Source organism: Poecilia reticulata, chromosome 2 (genome assembly GCF_904066995.2).
Source record: "Poecilia reticulata chromosome 2, P_reticulata-male-v2, whole genome shotgun sequence".
In the NCBI taxonomy this organism is placed as follows: Eukaryota; Metazoa; Chordata; class Actinopteri; order Cyprinodontiformes; family Poeciliidae; genus Poecilia; species Poecilia reticulata.
In genome coordinates, this window is record NC_088831.1 from 9,850,605 (window position 1) to 9,878,464 (window position 27,860).

Below are 27,860 nucleotides of genomic sequence, written 5' to 3' on the forward strand. Positions count from 1 at the left end.
TTCCAACTGCAATTTGGGTCATCATCAGCTGATATTTTAAGATACAATAGCCTCAAGTTACTTTTCTTGCATGCGGGTGCACGTGTCGACATGGTAAGAGGAAGGGGGGGTGGGGGGGTGCAGGGTAAAGTGGGGAGCATTTAGCTCATGAATTAACTAATCCAATCTGAGCTCTATGATAGCTGTCTGCTCTGAGGTGCCTCCGGGGAGGACAGTGTTACGGTAACAGCCGAGGTTAACAAGCAGAGCTGTGAATTCTTCTGCATCAAAAAGATCTGAATGGAGAGCTCTTGGAGTGTATCGATTGTGAGAGCATGGCTGCAGCTTTAATCTTGTCTCTAAAGTGAGTCTTCTGTCTGAGGATTGTTGGAAGCAATAATGCTGCTGCTGCTGCTGCTGCTTCTCTCTCCTGCCAACGTTCCAGATAAAGAAACACCAAAAACCCACATGACCGTATTATGTGTTGGGGAGGGGGGCCCAGTGGAGGAAGCAGGACTGCATGGTCAGTATAGAGAGACAAAAGTGCCACAATTTAATTTAAAAAAAAAACAACTAAGTTAATAAATACTTATTTGTACATGACCTAAGAAATAATTCAAGTAATGACGACTGGAAATGAAATTTTTTTTTTCGCTGCTAAGAAATTCTGTTACAAAGTCCACTTCAGATCAATTAAACTGACTAGTGTTGACCCCCAGCCCACACATCAGTTAAAAGAAATAACATGGACATATCGGCCCCAACACTGTAAGGTAACCTGACCCACCTAAACTGTCACCACTAGTGGTGCTGATGATTTCTAACCTTTTTCTACCCATTTTTATGTCTTTTCAGATTCAGTAGTTCTGCACTTAACTTTTTTTCATTACAACATGATGACTAGGGGAACTTTTCATACTTTAATTAAAATAAAATGTCTTTACTTTTATTGTGAGAAAACATGGTTTTATTACTCTATAACTCTATAACAAATTTACCTCTAAAAGGAGGTAAATTTGTCAGAGGTCATAAACTGTGATATATCAGGGGAGTGAACTCGCCCGAAATTAGGGATCAGAACCAAAATAAATGAAAAAGTCTAATACATTTCAAATAAAATTAATATCCACTTATGTTTGTACAAAATGCAAGTAGAAACGATATTAAATGGGAACAAGTAGGTACAGAAATGTCAACGTTTTAATGACCATTATGTCTTCCCAACAGAACTAATACACTTGCATAAAGCAGCAGCACCTCTGTGACCCAGTTGCTGGTAACACAGAGATGATGCAGCACTGGCAGAATATCCCAGAGGAGGATGAGAAATGGAAATTGTAAAAGAGATGTCAATTTTTCAAGCAGTACCAATAAAGCCATGGCTAATACTAATTAGATCAGGGGTCACCAACTCCAGTCTTCAAGGGCTACCATCCTGCAACTTTTATATTCACCTCTGCTCCAAAATGTCTGAATTTCCTCACCAGCATTCATTCCTCTCTGCAATAGGCTGGAAATGAGCAGTTTATTTGATCCAGGTGTGTTTGAGCAGAGACACATCTAAAAGTTGCAGGACGGTAGCCCTCGAGGACTGGAGTTGGTGACCCCTGAATTAGATGCTTGTATAATGTTTGAAATGTGTTGCTCATCAAGCTAACTTTCTAATTTTAACTGATTGATGACAAGTTGAATGAATATTTTTATTATTCATTAATTTTTTTTTACTTTGGCAGTTCTAGACCCCCATACATTTTAGACAAACGCTAAATAAACTCACCATGTTTAACCCTGACACCACATTTAGCCTCATGCAAATTGTTAAAACAAATTAGTTTAATTAATTTCAGTTGAAATTTGAAATCTTTTGATTTTTTTTATTGAATTTTAGCAGTTCTAGAACCCCATACTTTAGACAAACACCATGTTTACCCCTGACACCACATTTAGCCTCATGCAAATTGTTTGAAGAAATTTCACTTGAAGTTACACATTTAACATTTTTTGACTGTTTAGTTAATGAATTATGGCAGTACTGCACCTCCATAGAATGTGCTAAAAACACATAAAAATCAACTCACCATGTTGACTTCTGACACCATGTCTATGCTGGCCACATCTATACTCATGCCGACTGCAACTGGGGGGCCTGGAAGAGGTTAAACAGTGTTGTGTACCTGACCACCTTAGTGCGAATGGCGCCAAAACAGCGCGCCAATGAGTGACCATGACGGGCCGTGTACCTCCAAAGTCCGGTCTCAGTCGGATGTCGTACCCCTTCAGTAGTTTATCCACCGTTTCCTTCACGATGGACATGTTGCCCGGTTCGTTGACGCTGAAACGACAGCGGAGGAATGAGAGGACGCACCACCCAATGGCTGCTGTGCCAATTAACCTGAGCAATAACCTTGACTTGTTGGGCGCAGAAACAAAACAAGAAGAAGAAGAAAAAAAAAAAGAGCACTCACCTTTTTGCGCAGCACACAATCGCCCCAATAACCAGCGCGGACAAGACGCGAAATTGACGAACCTTCGGCAGAGCAAACATCTTCCTTCTCCCCTCTAATTTGATTTGTTACCTGCTATAATTAGTGATATTCTTTACCCCCTGGTGTTTACAGACACACCTCCTACGCCGCAATCAACAGTCTTTTCGCACGCAAATCCATGGAAGACTCCCCCCTCGCACAAAAAAAAAAATAATAATACACCAGCAGAAAGTCGACTGAGACGCGGAAAAAGTCTGCTGCAGACGGAGTCAGATGTGGAATGTGGGTTGACATCGCCTCCCTCGGCGGGATTGTTGGGCTTCGCCTGGGTGTTATTATTATTTTTTCCTTTTTTTTTTTATTTGCCCATGTCTAAATGTGCGAGAGGCTCTTAAATTGAGAAGCTGGAGCGCATATTGATGAGGGATGCTGCTGCTGCTGCTGCTGCTGCTGCTGGTTGTGGCACTAGGCTTGTTCAAACGAGAGACGAAGCTCAACACTTAACACACTGTAAAAAATGTCCACGACCTGCAATCAAGATCAAGTCCAAGCATAAAATATTATATGTAAGCAAAATGTTCAAATCGTTTTCATTAATACATTTAAATGGTATAGCGCATCATTTCTTACGATTTGTGACAACACACAGAGGCTGCTGTTAAAACTGTTAGCAAATGGTTTTTGAAATAAAAGGTAGATATTAAATATTAATGAGACAAAATAGTTTTAGTTTGACGAGTTCAAGCATTTTAAATTGTGTCCCCCGGTCTAAACAAAAACTTTGAAACAGCCCTTTAGTTTTGCATTGGTAAACTGGAATATGGCTATTTTAGCACCATTAACAGCTAGCAACAAGCTAATAATAGTATTCCCACAGTACTTATACATAGTTTATAATTTGTCTGTTACTATCAGCAAGACCACAGCCCCTAATGTTGGCTTTCCAAACTGGACAGTCAGAAGTTCTTTACTTGTCCCAACCACAAAATCCAATATGGCTGCCATGACTGTAAAGGGTAGCAATCCATAAAGTAATTAGCTGTTTATTTGTATTTCAAAATGTTTGTATTTCATTAAATTAGACATATGCAAAATGCTAAAAGATAAATCCTTAGGAAATATGTTGCTCCAGTATCTTGTTTTGAGAAAAGTAGTTAGCCTGGTTGCTAAACACACCAGTTGGCAAATCCCACCACTTGACCAACTTGCAACTGGGATACAAGTAGGATAACAAAGATTCAACTTCAATCTGCTAAATTAAATGGAATGACGCATCATAAACAAGGCAGCAATTTTGGATTACAAGGTGGAGGCTGTTAATAGTTCTGACTTTCAAGAGGTATCGTAATTAAATTTGATAATGACATGTAAAAAAAATAGTGGAGGCCAACAGATCCCATAATGCAGTTTTTTTTTCATTTTTAAAGCTAGAATAAAAATAAATAGAGAGGTGTAGAGGAAAGTTATGGCATTTATTTTTCATTAATAAAAGTATTAATAGTTTATTTTTCTCATTTGTGTTTTTATCATCAGATTAACGTACTTAACTCTATTAAACATACTCGTGTTTTAAGATTTTTACAAATATTTGTTGAAAAGATTTTTTTCTGGATTTTGTTTTTCATTTAGCTTAGATTAACTTCTCCAAATGGACATTTTTTACAGTGTGCCCCACACCAGCGCCAATTCCCCTTCTGCCGTGTTTCCAATAAAAATGGCGCGAGCGGAACATTATCCAGTGAAGGCAGGGTGTTTTTTTTTTTGGTGTTTTTTTTTAATCAACCTTTTAATCAATATCTGATTAGTCTTCCTGTTAATCGCGACCAACGGGCTTTTATTTATGCGATCTTAAACATCAGCTCGCACAATGGGTCATCTTGCTTGAATAGAAAGGCGGTCCGAGGAAGAAGGGGACCGTGTGTAATTGGGATGGTGCGTGTGCGCCTCACTCAGGGGGTCCAAAAGCAGGGATGAGGACTGGGATCAGGGCTTCTCTCTCACCTGGTGTCATAGATGGCGAACAACTTCTTGTTTCCGTCAACAGCATTCCTGAAAGAAGAGGTGGGATGACATCATTCATCAATGAAAGAGAATTTGACCAATGAAAAATGATTCTGTGTTTGAATCAATGCCGTAGCGTATATGTAATATTACTAAAGTTGCATGCTTTTTTTATGCTTTAATTGAGTGTTAAACAGTGGGGTGAGTACAGGACACATAATGACGGACACTGGGAGTCCTCAGGGACACGCCCCTCTCTCTGCAGGAGCTGTCCGCCAGCCGTGGTGCTGGACTATGTGGGCACACTTGTTTTCTTTACCGTCCACAGACTGCAACTCGGGACGGATTAAAGCACGCGGACGGAGGCTAAACGTCACTCACTAATTACTAAACGTGGAGCTCGGCTACCCTCTTACGGCAGACGTCAGGATGATAAGTGTGTCCCTGGACAGTGGTGTGTGGGAATTAAAGCGGTGGGAAAATTTGTTTCATTGCAGATTTGTTTTTTGTTTTTGTTTCATTTTAGCACGCTTCAGTGTTTTATATTACAAATAAATTTTAATGAGAAACAAAGGTGATTCTGAGTAAAACATTTAAATGATTTGCTTTTTCAAAGAATGGTCTATAGTGACCTGGCTTGGACTGTGAAAAAGTACTTGCACCCCATTATATCTGAGGTGAAATCAACAGATGTGACATCTTTAACATAAGTTTAACCAAATTTATGTCTGGACCACTCACAACCTTCTTTTTGCTTTTCTTTTAGTTTTGTGGTGCTGTTTAGAAGTGGACTTGTTGGTGTGCTTTAGGTTATCTTTACCGGCTCTATATAAGAAGCTTAAGGTCAGGACTTGCTGGCTGAACACTCTCTTCCAGGATTTGCCAGGGCAGTATTCATAGTTCACTTAGTAAATGAGTAAACTGAAAGATTTCAATCATACAATGAGTTGGAACAATTTGTCATCATGGAAAGTAAGCTAATTAACATCTGAACTCAGACTTCTCTATTATTATACTCCTTGATAAACTCCGCACAAGAGCAGAAGCATCTCCAATCCCACCAACAAACACGCCAAAAACATGTAGTTCAATAACATCATTAATTAATGCTAATAAACTGATTAAAACATTGAACAACAGTTGAAATAGCAATGCTAATAGTTAGCAGCACAATACAGTTGCTTATTTAGTCTAATCAATAAGCTGAAGTAAATAAGGTAGCTTCATTTATATATTTTTGTATCAGGTTGCTACCAAAAAGAGATACAATTATAAAAACAATACTAGCTAACTTTTGGGTTAAAATGTGACCTGCAGGACAAGCTATTTAACATATGATAAGTGCATAACACTAACAAATAACTATGGATTAAATTAAATATATTTTGAGTTTGTTTTGGTTATTACATGTATTTTGTTTGCTTCTCTTTAAGTGTTATTGTTCTTATATTTCATATCTTGTAGCAGTTGGAACAGTTTCTTCCCATTAAAATCCACTTGTTTTTAAACTGTACTGACTTTTCCTGCTCTCACTTTTCACTCTGGAAGTGATTGTGTTTTCTCCGTTCAACCAGACGGACATTGCTGCACACTTAAACACCAGTAGGTCTCAGTCAATGGACAATGTCAGCAGACTTCCAGCCTGTTCGCATTATTGTATAAGAATGTCTTTCGTCCTTTAACCTTTCTTCCACAGTTTCATGTCACGTAGGTGGACGATCATTTCTATGTCAATGAAATTTTGCCTGGGGACAATTGGTCTGTGTTTTTGTGTAGTAAGGTGATTTAAAGGGGGGGGGGGACAATATTGTTGTTTAAAGGAAACGTTCCTCCCAAACCAACGATGAAAAGCATCTAATTAAAAAAATGATTAGCTGCGGCATTGTATTTTCCCGCACCGACAGTAGGCGGTGCAAAAAAAAAAAAAAAAAAAAGTGAATAAAGGAGGGAAAAAACGTGGAGTGAATCCAGTCTCCTCAGAGGCTGGCCAACGAGCCAGAAGAGGCAGCCCCCTTCTTCTTCTGCTGCTGCTGCTGCTGGTGGTGGTGGTGTAACACTTCTGGAGGCGATGCGGTAAAGCCTTGAAGGAGGAGAGAAGCAGAGAGACACCTCCTGATGGGGAGCCGCTGATTGACAGAGAGGAAAGCAGAAAGAGAGAGTGCGGAAACAGCGCATGGTGAGGAAGCCAAAGAGGAGGAGAAAGAGGAGGAGGTGAGACGAGTGACTAGCAACAGAGAAGAATAAGTGGTGGTACAGTCCGACTGTAGACCCTCTGCCTCCAGGCGCTCGGTAGAGATGGATCCGCATTCAGGTTGATGCTTTTCCTCTTTATTCTCAGACATAATTCCTTTTTGTGTTCAGATAGAGAGGATGCAAATATGTGGCGATAGAGGAGAAGGGAATAGACGGTACAGAGGATGGGGGAAGGCAGGGTATGGGGGGCGGAGGGTTGCCCACATGTTTTGCAATACCCTGAATTCATTGGAATAGAACATGCTGCAGAAAACTATGCTTACTTTCTTTCTCATGAGGGGATTTTATCTGTTGGTTGTGTTTTCATGTCACTCCTGGCTGTTGAAGGAGTTGCAGACTGCAGCTTCTGTGAACACACATCGTCCCACTGCTTGATTTAGTGCTGCTCTGCCTCGGCATTCAGAGGAACAAAGAGTTTTTGCCTCCTAAATGGGATTCGTCTTCAAAATAATTGTCAGATTTTCTTTCCATCTTTTGCATTCAAACGGAGCGAAAGAGATTTACACTCTTTGCTTTTGTGTGTTGCAGCTCTCAACAACATGACTTGGCTTGTGCTTTCCCTCCTGCTCCTGCTCGGATGCCAAGATAGGTAAACTGATGCCACTAAATGAAACCTCCTGAAACACTTTACTCATTCACCTGCTCTGGGACAAAAAAACAACAACAAACCTCTCAGAGATAATTGTACGTATGTATTGCGATAAAATCCAGAACGTGTTGCCTTTTTCCCACTTATTGATCACTTGTTTGAAACGCTAGAGTGTTAAAAAAGTACAAATTAAAATTTTCTGAGTTGAAACTTTCATGTTTATAACGTTTTTTTTATGTCTCCTCCTTTAAAAGAAAGGGAGAAAACAGACACAAAGCTGTAAATAAACAAACAAAAAAAGGGTCAACTTCATCTCATAACGCCTTCCCTCTTGCTTTATTTATAAGGAGAGCTCGTTTGTTTGCATTTGAATCACATATCTAAGCGCTAATTATCTCTACTGGTCCTTGTAAGCAGCACATATGTTCAATAATTAATCACAACAAGTCTGGCCTCGATACGGCTGGCTAATTAATCACAATAACCATGTCACGTTTGACGTCCTGCAGTTTTAACCAACGCCATGATCATCTCTCTCTCCCCCCCCCCACCACTCCTCCATTTTTCTTTCCTTTTCCTCACCTCCCCACTTCCTTCCTCCCAGTCTTTGCCAGCAGTCGTCGGAAGCTCAGAAAGAGGAGGACGCCAACGAGGACAGCACGGTTTTCACCAGGATCCTGGACAGCCTCCTGGACGGCTACGACAACAGGCTCCGCCCGGGACTCGGAGGTTCAGTCACATCCAATGTGTCCATTCAGGCTGAGTAATTCTTTTTGGGCAACAGATTCTGGGGTACAAGCGGCGCCAGTTGACGTAAGGGTGGCCAGTCTCCATCAATCTAGCTGTCGTCACCACAACCAGAATGCGGATCTCTGAGGTGTTTTATTAATGCTCCTCGCCCTGGCAACAGGAGATAACCTTGAGAGCCAGCAAAGTGTCATTCAAAAATGGAGATGTTCCTTTTTTTTCTTTTTCCTGAGGGACTTCTGAAATGAAAGCTTTTTATTCCTTCTGTCTCTTAACAGCTTGCTGCTTATTATGCTTTTACTCCTAAATTCCCCTGAGCTTTTTTGTGTTGCCCCTCTTCCATCCCCTGTTAGCGTTCACCTTGTCGCCACGTGCAGACAGAAGTTGTCCAATAATGGAAAGAAATCAGGACATTTTCTTTTTCCTTCTTCTTCACTTTTATTTATAAATTTTTTTTTGTAACCGCGATGTGTCACGGCAAAAGGCAGCTCTCAGAGCCTGGTAACGGTTGCTACCCTTGACAAGAGGGCCTAAAAATACATGCCAGAAAAACACAGGCCTCCATTCGGCATTCAACAAGCTGCTTGAAAAACTGTGCAACCAACCGCATTTAGAGGCCTACGATCAGATCCATATTCACAAAAACACAAAACGCTTCCTGACCTTTTCTCTCTGTTGCTCTTTGGCATTTTTGAACGGTCACCTTGTCCCTAAATAAATCACAATTAGCATAAATTTTCGACCCTATTAAAATGTTTGCTTCTTGTACTAACTTGTCTAATTACCTGCTTTTCTTCCAATTACATTCTATCCATTCCCCAGAGAATGTGACGGAAATCAAGACGAACATCTTTGTCACCAGCTTCGGTCCAGTGTCCGACACAGAGATGGTGAGTTCTTCCACTGCAAACACTGCAGATGCAAACCCTTTTTATGTTTACAAGTCTGCTAGGGTCAAAACTGTACATACATTCAGCTAAATATTTTTCAAAGATCGTCTTATTTTCAGAGGGCAATTTACTTCCACTTAATGAGCAAGAAGACCCAACCTGTCTCTTTAAGATTACATATAATTGGTAAGACCGATAGGTTGCCAACCATGGAACCAAAACCTTCAAACTTGACTGAAATCTGCCCAAATTGACCGGCTAAATCCCTAGATGTGTGGAAGAGTCGAGGCCAGGTTTTCAAACCCAAGGATGTACCAGCTGTCAAGCATGGTGATGACAGAATCCTCAAAAGCTAAATCCAGACCATTTAAATGAACTCGACCAGTTTTGTTAGCAATAAGGATCAAATATCCAGCCAGGATTATGTCAGAAGTTTGTTGGTGACCACAAAAATCATGTAACATGACAAATGTATGTAATCTCTTATCCAGACCATCACCACCTTTTACTGTCACCACCAACTCCTATAAATTGGTTGGTACCACGAGGGTGAACAACTGGTCATGTGGTCATCCCGTTAAAAAAAAACTTCGGTATCCTACTTACCATATCAGCTCAATAATACTTGCGAATCATGTGATTGTAACTTTTGGGAACTACTTCAGTTCGGCTGCTCCATTCCAATGTGTTCCAAATGATTTCCATTAATCCTTTCTCCTTCGAACCACAACATCCTACCTGGACATTAAATCTCCTTTTTCAGGATTTTTCCCCATTACCTTCCTCCCACATCCTTGCACAGTTTTGACACCAAACTCATCAAACTTGCCTTTTTTATTTTTTTTTGCCATAATGAACTCGAAAGAAGCATTGCCACTGTATAATGATTGATTTATAGACTACGGCAGGAGGCTTGAACGTCCCTTCAGTTGCTTAAAGCATTTATGTCAGCCTGCTAACAGCGTCATTATTCTGTCGGCTATCGCGGTCGTTTGTTTTCAGAGCTTGAAGCGAGCGCGCGCGCGCGCGTGCTCAAGTTTTATGACAGATTTATGAAGTGCAGTGTCCAACCTCCGTGTTTCCGAAGCGCTGAAAGTAAAATAGATGCGACAAATTCTGAAAGTCTGCCAAGATTAATTTATTTTGCTTGAAAAATGTCTTCACCACCGTGGCTTTTCGTCTCAGGAATACACCATAGACGTGTTCTTTCGTCAAAGCTGGAAGGACGAGCGTCTCTGCTTCAAAGGCCCCATGGAGATGCTCCCATTAAACAACCTGCTGGCCAGCAACATCTGGACTCCTGATACATTCTTCCTCAACGGCAAGAAGTCCATCGCTCACAACATGACCACACCCAACAAGCTGCTGAGACTGAAGGACGATGGAACCCTGCTCTACACAATGAGGTAGGCCACGACAGAAACAGGTATGTTCTTTAGGTTTGTAGCATATTTGTAGCAAAAGTCCAGGATGTGGCTACAAGAAGTAAGCCTGAGGACAAACATAAAACAAACAGGCGTTGAATCCACCAGGAATATATCTGAAAGCAAATTTTGAAACACCAAGCTGAGTGTTTCACACGGAAGGGAAACAGCAGCACCTAGTGGTACTTGTTAGACGTTGCCAAAATTCTGGAAAAATAACGAATTCTCTGCTGGGTATTCAGAAAATCTCTAAATCAGTGTTTCTCAAACCTGGTCCTCACCGCCCCCCTGCCCTGCATGTTTTAGGTGTTTCCCTTCTGCCACACACCTTAATTGTATCTCTGGGTGATTAACAGGTTTCTGCAGCACTTGATAGTGATGCAATCATTTGAATCAGCTGTTCTGGAATAGAGGTACATCTAAAACATGCAGAGCAGGGGGGCGCTGAGGACCAGGGTTGAGAAACACTGCTCTAAATAAAGATATATTTGTTTAAATAAACTGATGTGAAAGGCCTTAATGAAGGAAAAACAACAGAGGGGAATAGTTTAGAGTAAAATATCCATTCATTGATGGGAACTCGTGGAAAGGAATAAAAAAAAGTGAGTGCATTCTTTACAATAACATGTTTCTTGGAGCTTACAGCAGTCACATACAGTGCCTTGACTGAAACTGAATGGAACAATTCCCTTAAAAGAATTAGTTCAAAGTTGTGTGCATGTATGCAACAAGATTTCACTATACTTTTACTTTTATAACTTTTAATTGTAAAATTAGAAGTTTAAAACTTTGACTTGAGAACCTTCATGCCTACACCAGAGAATTGACACAAGACGTAGATGGAAAGAGTTGAAACCGACTCGTGGCTTGGAAAACAGCAACTTGGTCCCACCTCTCCTGAAAACAAATGTGAGCCCTGCTCTTCAGATTTCTACATATTAAAGTTTAAATGTGACTAGTGAGATGAATAATTTTGCAGGGCATTGTAAAATTCCAGACTTCAGGATTCCGCTTCTTGCTGCACAGCAGCATGCTGCGCTGCAACCCGACAGACTAGCACATTACAGTCAGCACGACTCGTCTCGCACACACACACTCCTAGCATCACACCACACGAGTGTCGGTGACAGCTCATGTCTTCCGTCTCCCGAATGTGCCGCTGCCTCATCTAAAAGCCATTACTCACAGGAGAAGCATTTACGGAGCAAATCTGTCTAGTTGTCCCCATCGAAAATTTATAAGTTGCCACTTCTCGCTACGCAATGCAGGCTTAATGCATACCGACTCGTTGGTGCAACTACTAGATATCCAGCAACATGAGCAAGTTGTGAGCTTTTATCGTTTGGCAGAACAGAGTCGCTATAGTCATTCACGCTTCTGTTGTTTTTTTATTTTATTTTTTTATTATCTAACATTTGAGAAGTTCTAACAGTTCTCCTTTTAGCCTGTTCTCACACATGTAGTCTGCAGATTTAAAAATGGGTCGGTTCGTGTGAAAAGACAGATGGCGTCTAACAAAGCGCAAGCTCTGGCCCTTTTTTTGTTTCGCCAACTTCTCAACTTTTGCGCGAGATCAGATTGTCTTGTTAAATTTTCCTGCGGGTGCGAGAATATCTGTCCGTCTGCTGTTCTGTTCCGAGTATTCGTCATCTCCTGCCTTTACTGACAGACTCAGAAGACGGAAAAGTGGAACAATTCAGCTTTGAAGAAACAAATTAGCACTCACTTTTGAACTCGTAATTGTCATTTCTAAATTTCTTGCAGTTTAACAAGTTGTTGTGCCTGGTTGATTGGCATTAAAACATAGCCCTGTATGAGATGTCTTTGATAAAGAAATGCAAAGGTTGATAAACAACAACATTGTCTGTTAGGACTAAACTGACTGAGTTGAAAACATTACAAAGGTAGACACCAGAACATTTGAAAATCCAAAGAATTTAAAAAAAATTGTCCACAAAATAAATGCTAAAGTTTTCAAGATTGAATTATTCCCTTATCTTTTTATTTCTTTCTCAACAAGTATGCATTTGCATTATTTTTCTTCATATCAGTCAAACCCATATTTTATTTTTCTAGACTTTGAGTGATTCTGTGCTATTTCCATTAATATTGAATTACATCATAAATGTTTCCTCTGGATCAAGGATTCTGTGATTCTCTTTTTCCCTCATTGTTTTTTCATCAGCCATTTTTTGGTATCAGAATTTTCCTTCAACATCTAAAAATTCCATAATATTTTCTTTAACATTGAGTGATATGATTGTTATTTGTCTGAAGTGGTTCAGTCAAAATCTTGTCTCATTGTTAAAGCCATTAGTCGTTAATTACTTTCTTATTTTTACACTAAAATAAAAAAACTGACTGAATGTTCTGGATTGATTTTATTTGCCCGGGTTGTATCTTAACTTAAAGTTACTAATTTAGTCATCTGCTCTCACCACAATAATGGGACATTGCTCCATGAATAATTAGAACATTGTACTACTGCCGGCAGCCATGTTCTCATTAGTTTATCCCAGAGACCCCCTTTTTCTCTCCTCCAATCAGAAACATCGAGTTGTGTCGGCACGGTAACGCAATCTGGGCCCCAAATCAAAGGTAGCTTCTTACCCCACTTTGTTCTTCTTATTGATTTAATGAGAAAACCTCCTGCAGAATATACATGCAGGAGTCATCAGAGCGTAAAAACACACCCCAAGTGGATTTTGAGTCAGAACAGGTTCAGAGAAACAAACAAACAAACAAACAAAAAAAAGCTCTGTAACTAATGTATGCCTTGATACTGGGGGCAGAAAACAAAACCTTTAATATAATGACTCTTTGTGTGGTGGCTAATTCTCTGTCAGCCACCCCATTAGCTTTAGTGAATCACTAAAATCACTATAAACGCCGTATTATTCATCATCATGTAAAGAGCAGAAATACTCTCGGGGATTTAATTCAATCTAGGACAGATCGCTTCTGGGGAATAAAAGGGCAAGAATTACAAGGTGGTGTGCGAGCGCTCGATCGAGTTAATCCTGCACCAGCACAATGATCAGATCCGGAATCACTGTGAATGTAACAGGAAATGGGTTTGTTATTTTGTTTTGTTTGTTTTTAATAGAAAAGGCTCTTTGGGAGATTAAAAAGAGTAAGATCTGGCACTGCATAAGATCTCTGATTTTGTCTGCTTAAAAATTGAGAAATATAAAGTTTCAAATGATAAAGCAAATTAATTATATATCTAAACTTGGGAGGAAAAGAATGCAGGGTCCCTTTTTGACCACTAGATGGAGGTATTACCAGTTTTACAAGGAGAAAACCGCTGCTTTTGCAAGTTCTACTCAGATGTTGGAACAAAATGTTTACATTTCTAACAAAAGCAACATATCCTGGTAAAAAAAAAAAAAAGACTTTTGATCAAATTCTTTATAGATGAGTCTGCTTCTGAGCTCAATCAAAAGATGCATCCTAATAAATAAATAAATGTTTATGTATTTGGTCTCAGGTTGACGATCTCAGCAGAATGCCCCATGCAACTGGAGGACTTTCCCATGGACGCCCACGCCTGCCCGCTCAAGTTTGGCAGCTGTGAGTACAATCCCTGCTACAGGCGTCTATATCCTTCCCTTTACAGTGATTGGTAATCCCAGATCAATCACTGTTGCGTAATTGCATACTGCAGTCTGGTGCAGCCATTTACATTTAACTTTAGTCCACGGTTGATGTTGATTAATGCCTGACTGTCACATTTGGAGTCGATTTTAAGGCCAGTCGCTGCAGTGCTGAATTATTAGAGTCATGAACTGGCACAAAAAGTGCAAACACTGTCGTAACGGCCAGACTTTTACCCTACCCCCTCTTCACAGAGAGGTTTATTGAGTAATTCAGGGGAAATCGATGGCATAGGCTGAAATATGAACCAAACTTTATCCGGGGTGTGCTGGAATGAAGTTACACTGTCAATACTCAATGCTCCTTTCTTTCCAACAGTCAATAAAATCAAGAGAATAAATTTCCTCAAGTATGTTTAGTGATGAAGGGGGCCGTTCAGTTATGTGTCCTCCCTCTGATAGAAATGCGAGAGGCCGTCGTTGGTATTTAAAGACAGCTCGGCCCACACCTCGGGAGTCTGTTAGGCTTAAAGGATGAGGCTCTTTATCCCCAGATCTCAACGATGTGAGCTCCGCCCATCCTCACTATGTCAGATTACACTTTGGAGCGCAATCCAATTACACTGCGAGAAGGTGCTGGGCTGTCCCGGGGTCAGCATCAACCTAATTACCCCCTGGTGCAGAAATGCAGGTGAAAGGTGGAGGAGCATAATAGAAATATTGAGCGGATGGCAAGGCAGAACTATATTTTTACAACGAGAAGGGAGTGTTTCCTGTGACAATTAGTCTGCAGTCACACACCTATCTTGTGGAAGTGCATGCACCTACTGCTCAGTGGCAGAGTAGTGACTTATCTGGCAATTAAAGCAGGTTAGCTCAGGTGAAGGGCTGCTAATCCCCCTACTCTGCCCCACTTGCTTAACATAACTGCTGAGAAGCCCTTGCTCTGAGAAGTGAGTCCTTGCTCACTTCTCAGATCTACGCAGACAAGTTGTAGATATAAATGAAGAATGCAATTTCTGCAGCATATGTGCAGTGACTAAAATGCAGTCCTGGGATACTAAATATACCCTGTCTTGTTCTGCAAAATTTAGTCGGGAAAGTGGAAGCTGCTAATTAAATTGCAAGTGATAAATTGATCGTCAACAAGTGTCACTACTGCAAAAAAAAACAAGTTTTGGCAAACATACGGGTGTGTGATAAATTGATGTCAATAGAGAATTGCAATTAATTTAGAGAAGCAATTAATGAAGCTTGCAATGACTTGCATGATGCATGATGGTTGCTAGTTGGTTTGGAGCTAACTGGTGTGTTTTAATGCAATGCCAAAGGAGAACAAAATCAGAAATTATCCTAGCGATGCAATTGTCACTCCCAATCAAGCTAGGATGGATTGTTTGTAACCATAATTAAGAAATATAGAAGGGGTACATTTGATCTCATATGTCCAACAGTCCAAGTTTTACTGAAACTGGATAATCAGCAGGACAATTTTCAAACAGCAGCAAACCTGAATGACTGGACAATAGAAGAATCAGTTGGGGATAGAGTCTATGGAGAGACTGGAAGAGTTGCAGGAAGGCATAGAAGTGGAAATCCTTAGGTCACATCCCATACAATGACATTCATTTGGAAGTTCCCTGCGGAACAGCATTTTCTGTGTGTTAGATGACCTGCAAGGGTACCTGACCACACCACAAGACAAAGGGTGTCATCGTCTAGCTTGGGTCAGGGAGCATTTATGCTGGACAAGAGACCAGTGGGCCTCAGTGTTGTTCACTCATGAAAGTTGAGCAGAAATTATGGCCACCAAAGATGTTGGAGACATCAAGGAGACTGCTATGCATCAGTCACTGTTGTCACCAGACGAACCTTTCATAGTAGTGTTGGTGTTACAGTGTGGGCAGATGACTATAGTCAGCATAAAACTGCCCTATACTTTGTCAAGCTCATAGTTCCTGAAAAACATTGTCACCCTCTGTGAACAACACAGCCTTAATGTCATCTTCATAGATGACAATGCTCCAGCTCAACAAAGTCACGTAATTGTTGAACGGGTACTGGAGACTGTATGACTCTCTGAGACTTGAATCTCATAGAAAATGTGTGGGATCAACTGAGTCACAATGTAGAGGTTTGCAATCCTGTATCCCAGAACATCAGTGACCTGAGGGGTCATCCTTCAAGAAGAAGCGGATGCCACACCTCAACAGATAATATGCTGACTTATGAACGGCATGTCTTTGTCAAGCTGTGATTGATGCTCAGTGCCGCATGACATATTATTTAGATGTTAACAATTTTTGTTGGGTTTTATTTCCATACATTGTTAGGGATGAGGATATTATCATCGACTTAAATACCCTACTTTCCTGAGATAACTATAACGTGAACCTTTCACTCAGTTCACAAAACTCTGACTCAATCTGGAGCTGCGCTCCTTCGTATCATTAAAGATTGGCAACAGCTAAACTCGGTGCATTCACTTACTGTAGGAGGTGATGAGTTTGGCCGAGTTGTAGCTCCCTTTGCCTCACGCAGTGAGGCAGGAACAGCATCGCATTAAGTGTTGAGAAGTTGGCAAAGGTGGACTGTTGGGCCTGCCAAAGCCTTTAGCTCTTCGTTTGCATAATGAAATTCACCAATAATCCCTTTTTGCAATCTCCCCTTTCACTTAAGGTTGCGGTCTTTAGCCTGTCAGTCATTAAATTTAACCAGGCAGTCAACAGCTGCATGTAGCTGCCAAGTGAGCACCCAGGTTGGAAGCGCAAGGTTAGCATCCTATCTGCCCTCATGAGAGGCAGTGGTGTGAAAAGCTGTTCACACTAAGATTATACGACATAATCAGTTTTAGATCCTGACACAGACATGGCTACTCTGAAACCTTCACTTTGTTGTTTTAAGAAGTTGGTTTTCTCAATTATGACAAATTGTTGAGGTTCTGAATGAACAAAACGGCCCCATACCATCACAGTACCACCGCCATGTTTGACTACCCACATGTAACAGGAGCCACTGTCTGAGCCTTTCATGCCATTAGATTTGCAGTCGACAATGTCCAAAATAGTTCCTAAAACAATCCACTCTAAAAAGAATCACACAATTTTTGGGAAACAGACAGCACCAGGTGATTTTTGTTTCTCTCTGACCTACCTGGTATTTTTATTGTCAGAATGCTCAATCTTAAACTCCACTTTTACTTAAATTAACTTCTGAGATTGTACTGGTAAAAGAAAATAAGTTGTATTAGTTTTACATCTTTAGTTATATTTGCACAACTGATATTTATGCCAGCTGTGCAACGCGTTAAATCTGACGGTGTTGTCTTTGCTAACAAGGGAAACAACCTCCTGACCCAAAATTACTGGCCACACAAACACAACACAGTCACACTAGAAATCCCCAAGTTTTCCTAAGCAGAAACTTTTGTTTTCAGTAAAAGCTGTGGGAAAACTTTTTTCTTGCATATTCAATTATCTCAGCAGGTCCATGCTTAAAGTTTGTCTCCGTCTCTCAGATGCCTATCCAGTATCAGAGGTGGTCTACACATGGACTCAAGGAGCTGCTAAGTCTGTTGTGGTGGCAGAAGACGGTTCCAGGCTCAACCAGTACCATCTAATTGGACAAACAGCTGACACAGAGGACATACGCACCAGCAGAGGTGGGCAAGGCTGTTAAAACATATAAGAACTGTGAGATATTAATGACTTAAGTTTTATCTCAGGTATTTCTTGATCTGCAGTTCATGCATTTACTTTTTGACAGTGCGGGGCTGGTTTAAAAAGTTTTACTCATGGCTGTTCAGAGTGAATGATGAGTTCAGACAAACAGTACCATGACTCCGTGAATTGATGCCAGTGGAGGAGAGTAGCATATCCGTCACACAACCAGCTGTCTACAGGGCCGGACAGGCCTGTCATACAACACTTATCCCCGCATGAGCTGATGCGTGCACACATGGCCACACGAACAGACACTGAGCTGGAGAGACCTGAGACCAAGGGTTAATCCTCCCCTAACATCCCTCCAACCAGCCATCAGCCTTTGCATAAGAAGATGACATCACAAATCAGTGAGAGATTGGTTGGGTGGCTGTCACTGAGTGGATCTGCGTGAATAAATTTATCTCTGTGAACACCAGATGTCCTCACAGCGATAGATAGAAACATACAAAAGAGGTCATGAACCTGGGTGTTTCTCTGGGTGGTTTAGGTTTACAGCTAGCGTCATGGAAAAGCGTAAGGTTAGCTTTTACCGAATCATGAGTGGAGATGTGTTTCACAGAGGGAAAAACAGTCTCTAATCATAAGTTCTCACAAAGATGGAGCGAGGAATGTCTGTGCGTTGAACTGGACAGACGTGTGGAGGTTGAGCGGGGCTGAAACGCATCTGGTTAATACTCTTATGTAAAGCGGAACTGTGCACTTCCCTTTGGTTTCTAGTGGAGTGTTTATTGAAAATCTGGATTTCCCCTGCATGAGTGTTTTTTTTATACAACATAAGTCATTTTGCTTGTTTGTTTGGTAAAGGTTACTAAAATAAATTTAGTTACTGCCCTCCATCATTTGACACTTCATTAGCATTAGCATAACTACATGTTTCTATTTCTTTGTAAGAACCAGAAAAATGTTGGGGGGTTTTATTTGTGTTTCTTAAATACATATTACTGAATGGACTGAATTAGTTGTTTCTATTCAAAACTAAATGAACTGGACTTGCTCGAACCGACACACTGCATCTTCACATACTATAAAGTAGACAACATCACTGTGACCTATCTTGAAGATATTATTGTTGAATAAAAAGATAAAGAACAAATTTAAAAGTAAGATATTTCCTGTTAACCCTTGACTCTTGGTCTCTCAAGATGTCAAGAAACATCTTAAGAGAAAGTTAATTCAATTTCTGGTTCAACTGTGACTCATGAGATAATTAATTTGCACTTGGTGCTTCCTGCTGACCTGGAGTAACTCAGTAGTGGCTCAGTTTGATTTCCTTTATCATCACAATAAAAAAAGGGACAGATTTTTAACAGGGTACCCAAAACTTTAAACGCAAACCATATTTTCCCCAGTTAGATGGCTTTAATTGCAATAAATATAGCATCATATCAAATAGATCAAATTTGACCTATTTGAAAGAATGCATCTAGAGTCAAACACTGGAAAGCTTAAATTTCTGACTAGAAGTTCATACAAAATTATATAGGGAGCAGATTATTTAGCATTGTATAAACCTTCAATGGAGTCTTTATCAGTTGTTAAGGACCTTTTACAGGTGGGTAAATCCAAAATTGACAGTAAAATGACCAAATTTGCTTTTTTTTTTTACTTATGCGAGAAGTTGTTGATAATATAATGGTTTATCAACAACCATATGTTCCATCTGTAAAAGATTATCAGAAAAACAGGGACTAAAGGCAGAAAAATCATCATTCGTGCAACCAAAGCTTCTGTCTGGAAGTCGTCCAAGTCAGTGGTGGATATTGCCGGTGGTTTTGAACTGTAGGGTCATATACAGTCCAGTAGGTTAAGTCATTATGGTCAGAGTTTATGAGTAACTTTTACAGTCAAATATGACATTTTAAACCTGCCAGACCTAATCTGCGCATTTTGACCTGTCTGAGAAAGTAGTAGGTGTTCAAAGCGAACACAAAGAACAGCAGTGAAGTTGAAATCTCCACCGAATTTCCTATCTAGAGATACCAGCAGCTTCCTAAAAGAGGAAGGTGTTGGTATCTCATTTCAAAGTAATCTTTACTTGATTTCCTTTGTTCATCATGGCAACAAGCAATGAGGAAGGCTGTCACAGCAAAAGGAAATGAACCACTAAAAGGTGCAAGGGAGTTCAGTAAATTTGCAGAAAAGGCGTGCCATCGACAGAAGTTTACTGTTGCTGCTCTGCTCTATTTAAAGGAGCCCAGCGGCCGCCTGCTGTTTCATTTAGTTCAGATAAAAACATCAAATCACTCGTTCTAGTGAAGTTCAAAGCAGTGAATGGTTAATGATTGTTTTGACTTTCTTATGTTCTAACCTCTGACAACTTCATGGTTCAAAAACCTTCCTGGGCTCTAGCTGGAAGGTTTGGTCTAGTAAACTGTTTCATTGGACCAGACTGTCACTATGTTTAAGAAGTTTTTAGAAAAATCCGATATTTAATTTGCCTTCAAATCCTCTTGTAAACTTTCACTTGAGTTTGCTAAGAAAGGATCCTCTTTCAAGTTTGTAGCTTAGTGCTTTGGATGGATGTGACGGTGTTAGACTTTAAGTAGCACATCTAATTTTGGACTATACACCTATTTGAGAGCATGAAAGAGGAGATTAGTCCGTGAGTTTCTCTTTAGGTAGTTGACATCTCTAAGGACACAGTGCGTTCTGTCTCAGATAGCAATATCGTTCTCTAAATAACACTACGGTAAAGCTGCTGTACCTATCTCTTGGGCTTCATTTTTAGACGATAAGCCCTATCTTAAAGATCTTTGTATAACAAAGGAACTTACAAGTTGACCAGCATTGCAGCGTTGTTCCCCAACATGAAAGGAAGTTCCCCTTGGACGTTGTTGAATACAAATCCTTGGGAGAGAAGGAGTAACATCCAGCAGTGGAACATGTTCCTCGTCAACCCTTCCCAGTATAGATCCATGCATCAATGGTGAAGGTGCCCAGAATCTTCACGACAGCAGCAGAGGTTGAAGGGGGAGTTGCAAGAGAGCCAGCCTGGGGTCATGAAGGCGTCGGAAGGCCCGGGTAGGGATGCTCGGGTTGTCCCGACTGAGGCATCGCAAAGACCAAGGTTGCTATGAGATGGAAGTGACGGACAAAAAGCAACAGACCTCCGTCATTTGACAGCTGCAACAAATGCTTCCTTTTTCCCTCGCATGGCAACCAATCCCGTCAAGAATCATTAATCCACAAAAAGCTGCCAAATTAAAACAGGGGGGTGGGGGGAAATCGGCAGGATGAAAAGGAAAAGACAGGGAAGACCCACAAAGCTATCCCCCCTCCATCCCAGCAATGATTAGCTGCAGCAATCGTCCTTCCTCTTCCGCAGCTTAAAGTCTGTGCTGAGGTGTGTGTCAACAGTTGGAAATCATGCTTCGTGTGTGTGTGTCACCGCTGTGATTGGCAGGGCTCGGATTGGGCGGGGCTTCATCGAGAATCCCAGGACAGGAAACCTAACCCCCCTCCCCCCTTCCTCCTCTTTCCGTCTAACTCCCTCTATTCCTCTCACTGATGGCAGGATGCAGATTGTAACCAGGGATTAGAGAGGTTCAAAAATCGGATTTTGCCCCAGAGAAAGCCTCGTCTATTACTCTGTGTATGGTGTGTGTGTGGGAGAGAAAGAGATGGACTGGATTTTTCATAGCTTCCCAGCGCCTGCAGTCATAAACAGCTGACGGCGAGAGGATTTTTCTTTCTTTAAAGCCTCAAATTCAATATCGTGTCCCTCTCTTTCTCTTCCCCTACACTTCCTCTCTTGCCCAACTTACCTCCATCTGCCCTCATCCACTGTCAAAGATCCAACATTAACCGCATAACGATCTGTTCTCATAGTAATTAATGCCACTTGTGCTCATTGATTCACTTTAATAGTGAATCCAAAGTGTGTTTAATTTCACCATTATGCTCTGTTGAATATGGAATGCCCTGTCTCATCCAGCTCCATTGATTTTTTTACACTACTCTGCACATATCAGGACCTTTTTATTATGTACATAAAGAAAATAAGTTTTCAGAATGAGAGGGTTTTGACAGTGCAACATGACATCATTTCCTAACTCAAATAAATTTTTTGTCCTCAAGATATTTCACACAAAAGGTTTCAAGCAATCTAAACTGTGTTGAACAATTCATTTCTACATAGGGTGCATCTCAAAAGAGTGATGTACAAATGCAAAAAAAAAAAAAAAAATTAAGATGAAGCATAGTGGTAGCAGTATCATGACTTGGGGTTACTTCTCTTCAGACGACATTGGTACATCTTAAACTGGGGTTTCAGAGCATTTTAATTTTGCAACAGCCTAGTCAAAATAAATTTTACAGGAAATGTGTGAGGACCCTAAAACAGAGGAAATTGGACTAGAGATTTGCTCAGTATGTGGCCGATTTGGAAAAGTTTCTTCAAAAATAATCCTTTTGTTTAGCACCCCCACATGGTGAAATAATGTCATAGCATAGGGGATTTATATAAAGGAGCAGCAATTTAAATCTTCATTTCTCCAAAGATTAACAATATTTAGCCAAAAACAGTTTATTTTACCATCAGTTTATATATAAACAATAAGGTAATTAACTATGGAAATAATGCTCACTCAAAGTTTGCATTCCATAAGGAAGATTTATAGTATTTTACTGATGATATATTGCATCTTACCTCCAAAAGTCATTGTGTGGTTTATTTTGAGGCAATTTAATTAAAATGCTCAATCTTATTCACTAACCTTATATTCTTCCTCTCTCCGTCTCTTCTCTCTCTACTCAGGACAATACACTGTGATGATGGCGCACTTCTACCTGAAGAGGAAGATCGGATATTTTGTCATCCAGACATACATGCCATGTTTCATGACTGTCATCCTGTCCCAGGTGTCGTTTTGGCTCAACAGAGAGTCGGTTCCCGCACGGACCGTGTTTGGTGAGTGAAACATTTCCCCCACGCTTTCTTCATCTTGCCTTTGAGTGATGCATTTAGACATAATGCGGCTTTTGTTTGCTTCCAGGGGTGACTACGGTGTTGACTATGACCACACTCAGCATCAGCGCCAGAAACTCGCTTCCCAAAGTAGCCTACGCAACAGCCATGGACTGGTTCATTGCTGTCTGCTACGCTTTCGTCTTTTCAGCTCTTATCGAGTTTGCCACAGTGAACTACTTCACCAAAAGGAGCTGGGCCTGGGATGGCAAGAAAGCTCTGGAAGCACAGCACCCAAAGGTAACATCTACCAGACCATTTTCATACTTTCCTAACTGACATAACTCCATTTCACACTAGCAACAGAAATGCTATGTAAAACTGTGGAAGCTAATTGTTGTAATCTGTCCCGTCATAGAAACGAGACCCAATGGTGCTCTCAAAAAAGGCCAACAACGTTTGCTCGGCAGGTGTCAACTACACCCCCAACCTCACCAAGGACGTGTCCATCTCCACCATCTCCAATACGACGTCGGTGCAGCTGCGGGGCTCAGAGAGCAAACTAGTGGACCCCAAAAAGACGTACAACAGCGTCAGCAAGATTGACAAGATGTCGCGAATAGTGTTCCCTGTCCTCTTCGGAACCTTCAACCTCGTCTACTGGGCCACGTACCTGAACAGAGAACCGATGGTGAAAGGAGTTGTCGCTTCCACATAATTGCTTTTTTTGTTTGTTTGTTTGTTTGTTTTTGTGCGGGGTTTATTCTTTCCAAAACTGAATTTGTGTAAAAGAAGAAAGGGTTTGATCCCAATCAACCTCTGCTTTAGAAAAAGAAAGTGGAAAAAGCAAACATCTGCGCTTGAAGAACAAAGAAACATCTATCTAATTCAGGCAATCTGAATGGATGCAAGGCTGCAAGAGGTTTCCTTTCCTTTTCTTGAGGCCTAAAAAAAACTCTGCTTGGTAATGAAGAAACTGCTTTAAACTTCCTTCTCGTCTATCCTGCTGCAGTTTGCATGACATCTTGTTTAACTGGAAACTGTGGACTCCTTTGTCTTAAATACCGACCATGTATATGTCATCTCTTAAAGTGCAGAGGCTCACTTAGTTTCAATTGGAAAGTTGATTTAAAGAGTAAGCAATGCTGCGAGTATATTAATTTAGCATTTTTTGCCATTCATGTGATGTTATGTTCAATTGTACTGCTTCAAAACCCTTAGGCTCAAGCCTAGAATCCCAAAAGTGAGAAAAACAAATTAGGAAACCCGAGAGTTAAATATAAGTCCTCAATATTTACATAAAAAAATTAGTAAAGCTACATATAGACCAAGAATATTTCCACATCTTTTGCCTAAAAGGTGAAAAAATAGCCATGAATGACGTGTTAGCACAGTTCTGGGACTGGGTATATGTGATTTAAATTACATTTTAAGCCCTGCTAACTCAGCCGTGAAACTAATATACACAGCTGAGAAGCCAGTTACCTGAAAAGCAGCGTGTCACATACAAATCAGCGGAGTGATGTGGAGCATTCCAAGACTGTGATTCTGTGAAGTGACCTGGATTCAAGAAGCCTTTTAAGCATCCTTGAGCAAAACACTGTGGCGCTAAAAGCTCCAGGAGGTTTTACTTTCAGTTTGACTGCAGCTAAAAATAACAGTCGACTCTTCACCGTTGTACAAGTAGATCATCAAGTAGGACAAATTTGGGATTGCCTTTTAATTAATTGCGCATTTGTAAACCTTAATCTGTCCTGACAAACTGGTAATGCCCAGTGTAAAATGTTTCAAGAGTTACAGCAGGAGAGAACAGTAAACAGACAAAAAAGCCTTTAAATATCTCAAGAGTTTTTAGGTCAAGCTTTAGAAATATGACCTCTTACTTTATTCTTACACATCTATCTCCCAATATAGAGTTGTCAGTCTCTGGGTTGGTTTTACAAACAACTTGCATCTAAAAAAACATTTTTTAAATATTTTGCAGTCACCTCTTAAGCAATGTAAAAAGAAATGGGTTCAGTTGGCCTAAAACTAAGTGGCTGTGCATCGTTTCAGAGGGAAATGAGAATAAGCTTAAGTGCATTTCAAGGACATTGAGTCATACCAGGTGCTTTGTCTTATTCTGACTTCAGTTATTGTTCATTTTTGCCTCAGCCACTGTTACAACTACTTAAATATATTGAAAGGCAATTCATCAAAATTAGCTCAGCACAATCTTTAGTGTTCCTTTGTTTTGTTTCAGTGGAGTAATGAACCCAATGTGATTACTCTTCTAACGTAAAACAGGCCTCTTTACTAGCTAACTAGATAGTAAGCTTCTCAGCTCAGCTGCTAAATTGTAGATAAAATCAGTTTTTAAAGACGTTCTCTGTGCCTGACGATGTACAAACCAAATATTTCTTTTACTTTTTATCCTTTAACATATGCGAGTAAAACATTGCACCGTAGCTACGTTCCTCCATTTTTGTTTTTTGTCACAGATCTCAGTCTGCCAAAAAAAGGCTCCTCAAAAATGATTTTCTCTGTATGCTCTTCCTTTTCTAGCAACATAATGAATGTATTTAAAATTGACCATTTTTATTCAATAGGTTATATAAAAGATAGTTAAAAAAAAAAGGCCTTCTTACTAGCTGGCGATTTAGGAAGCTCACAGCTGCTTACAATTTGATAAAGTCTGTTTTATAAAGGGGTTCTTTGTGCCTGACTTTCTAAATATCCACTATTTTCTATTTTAAAAGTCATCCTCTGACATAAAAGAGTAGAAGCTAACAGCTTGGCGTTTTATGTTTGTTGTTATTTTTCCCGTTCAACCTTATAAAGGAACATACATTACATTTCATTTTTAGAAAAGCAAACTTTTTTTGCTGCAAATTTATGCTTAAAAATCATTTATTGATGTTTTTAGGCAGATGTTTTATTGAAACATGTACATAGAAGTTTTAGTTTTTCAAGGTTGCATTCCTAGTGATTCACAAGGAAAAAAAAAAAGTCCAATGCTGGACTTTGAATTTTTTAGGCGTACGCTCTTGTCTTGTATCTTTTCCCTCAAGTTTTGTGTGCTTTTGCTTCATTCTGTTCTGGATGTTTGTGAAACAAAAACAAACATTTGAGATTTTTGTGTATTTTCTCCTCTAACTGAGTCAAACCAGTGGCTGTGTGAGCAGAGGTGTGGGGTTAAGGCCGAGGACCAGGTTCTGTGTCGGGACACTCAGGAACAAAAGGAGCAACGTTTGCAGCCAACAGGATGCCTCTCAGTCTGCGCTTCTTGAACCGCATCATATCGAAGACTGTGAGACTTTATTGGCCATTTTCTTGGTGGACTTCAGGGCAGATCATATTCTATGCGAGTCTGTAAAGGCTTTAACTGGATCTCAAATAGGTTTTAGAAAAACAGCTCCAAATGTACAACACTGATGACCCATGTGGGTCCCAATTTTACCTGCATCACGTCTTTAAGGGCAACTATCAAACTCATGAACAAACTCATCTGATGACCATTTCTCATTCCTTTTCCTAAACAAATGGGCCCCATAAAAATTGCTGCCTGGGGACATCATAACCAGTTTCCTTCCTACAAATTGCCAACTTCTACTAAATCTACATTTAATAAAGACAATTGTATGATATTGTGACAGATAAAAGCTTAGTTCCTGACAGAATGTGTACTTTCTTTTTGACAATATCTACTTTGCCAGTCAGCTCCTACAGTGTCATATTTGTATCATGAACCTAAAGTAAACAACATCAGACCTGCTTGTTTAAAGTGCTTAAAGTGACGTGACATGTGGCAGGACTGATGCATTCTGGTGAGCCGCCGCTTCTGGATACTCAAAGTGTTGCTGTCTTGTCAGCGGCGCTGAAGTCTCTATGCTTGTTAGGGTGAAAGGAAGTGGAATGAAATGCGGGTGAAGGTTGACACGTCCGTCTGACTGTCCAGCCCGGGTCGACATGGCAGCCGAGGGAAGATTAGCGGCGCGGACAAGCTCCCAGGGAACAACCTCTGTCTCTGTGCATCTCTTCACACAGTAGTGAGTCTTTAAGATTGTTTGCTGGGTTGATTTGTAGAGCTGCAATAAGCATCTTGGGTTCAGTTCATGAAATCTGATGATAACCGTTGTGTTCCCGTGGTTATTTTCCCCGACTGCCTTCTCAAAAGCAGCATTTTTTCCCACTGCAGAGGAGCACCCATCGACCTATCCATCCATTCAACCTTCCTTCTCACCATTGTTAGCCAACAAACACCCGCCTGCCCCTCACATCTTCCTCCAGTGTCTGTCACAGACTCATCTGCCATACATCTGCTAGAAAAGGGATTTAGTTCCGCTTAAGTTGCTTTCATTTGGTCAGGGGGGCCCCTTACAGCAAAGCACTTTTCTCCGATTTAAGCCCCGAGCGGCACCCAATCCTTATGACAACTGCTTGTTTTTCTCAGTCTGGAGTCTGGACAGATTTGTGCGCGTTCTGGGGCAAACGCTGGATTGATTATGTGCACTTCATCCAATGCTAGCTCATGGGTAGTGAGGCAGGCTGGAGTTCTGGAGTTCTCATTTATGACTGCAACAGTTGTCTACTACAAACAGACATCTTTCTGCATGTAAAAAGAGAAAATGAATCTGTGAGGCAATTGTACAAAATTTTATTTGACCGATATTTTTTGCAAAATTGCAGCAAAGGTATGGTAGCTGATTCTCTGCCACTCTTATTTTTGTTTGTTTTATCTTCTGTATTTGTCATACAAAAAAGGGGATCAATAAAAATACTGTATAATACACATCCATGTATTAAAGCACTGCTGTAGCTCAACTGTGGCTTCATTAAACCCTGATTAAAGCTGCTAATATGGAAAGCAAATCGGACATTAACACTTGTTAGCGGTATTGATCCGATTCTCTGCTGATGTACGCAGCTTGTTACATACTGTGGATCTTCCATCAGCGTCTCCAGAGTGGATTGATTTAGTTTGTTTTCTCCTGCCATTTGGAGTGGAATTTTTCTGAAGCTCCGATAATTAGCTGCAAGGCTGTATTTGATGAAGAATAAAAACTCTGTTGAATTTACTGGAACACGATGCGCTTTTTGTCGGCACAATTTGATTTCGTCGTGATTAGTTTATGCAGTTTCATCATGGGGATGAATCCTATATTCATTCAAAATTACTGAAATGTTATCTTGTCACGATGCCACACTAGACCACACAGATTTGAGTTTTAAGAACATCTAGAAGTTGATTTGAGATGAAATTGACGAAACTGGAGTAGTATTGC

General features: G+C 40.5%; 2 protein-coding genes across 8 annotated transcripts in view; one reads left to right on the forward strand and one right to left on the reverse strand.

Annotated features, from left to right (window-relative positions):
* Positions 1-21,028, reverse strand: part of LOC103476088 (gamma-aminobutyric acid receptor subunit beta-3-like) — a 57,302-nt gene extending 36,274 nt beyond the window's left edge. The window contains exons 1-4 of one of the 4 annotated variants that reach the window (XM_008428167.3): positions 20,465-21,028; positions 4,467-4,514; positions 2,220-2,311; positions 2,058-2,125 (exon numbers count right to left, since the gene is read on the reverse strand). In XM_008428167.3, the coding sequence (XP_008426389.1) occupies positions 2,058-2,125; positions 2,220-2,311; positions 4,467-4,514; positions 20,465-20,607 (351 nt within the window). In that variant the 5' untranslated portion in view covers positions 20,608-21,028. Of the gene's footprint in view, positions 1-2,057; positions 2,126-2,219; positions 2,312-2,444; positions 3,077-4,466; positions 4,515-20,464 lie in introns of those variants that run through there. The other 3 variants (XM_008428176.3, XM_008428194.3, XM_008428186.3) reach the window with 3 other exon arrangements.
* LOC103476072 (gamma-aminobutyric acid receptor subunit alpha-5-like) lies at positions 4,222-27,653 on the forward strand. Of its 4 annotated transcripts, none has more exons than XM_017310858.2 (10): positions 4,222-4,526; positions 7,248-7,308; positions 7,913-8,037; positions 8,878-8,945; positions 10,131-10,351; positions 13,860-13,942; positions 17,483-17,626; positions 22,447-22,599; positions 22,685-22,896; positions 23,015-27,653. In XM_017310858.2, exons 1-10 carry the CDS (start codon positions 4,436-4,438, stop codon positions 23,312-23,314), a joined length of 1,458 nt encoding a protein of 485 aa, XP_017166347.1. In that variant the 5' UTR covers positions 4,222-4,435; the 3' UTR covers positions 23,315-27,653. The 4 variants fall into 4 exon arrangements, with proteins under 4 accessions (XP_017166347.1, XP_008426361.1, XP_008426369.1 ...); XM_008428139.3 differs by lacking the exon at positions 4,222-4,526 and adding an exon at positions 6,436-6,777; XM_008428147.3 differs by lacking the exon at positions 4,222-4,526 and adding an exon at positions 6,436-6,677.
* The last annotated feature ends 207 nt before the right edge of the window (positions 27,654-27,860 follow it).

Coding starts and splice junctions, on each gene's coding strand:
- LOC103476072 (XM_017310858.2), top strand. CDS start 4,436: ATGAGGACTGGGATCAGGGCTTCTCTCTCACCTGGTGTCATAGATGGC. Junction 7,309..7,912: donor CTGCTCGGATGCCAAGATAG/GTAAACTGATGC, acceptor CCTTCCTCCCAG/TCTTTGCCAGCAGTCGTCGG. Junction 17,627..22,446: donor GGACATACGCACCAGCAGAG/GTGGGCAAGGCT, acceptor CTCTCTACTCAG/GACAATACACTGTGATGATG.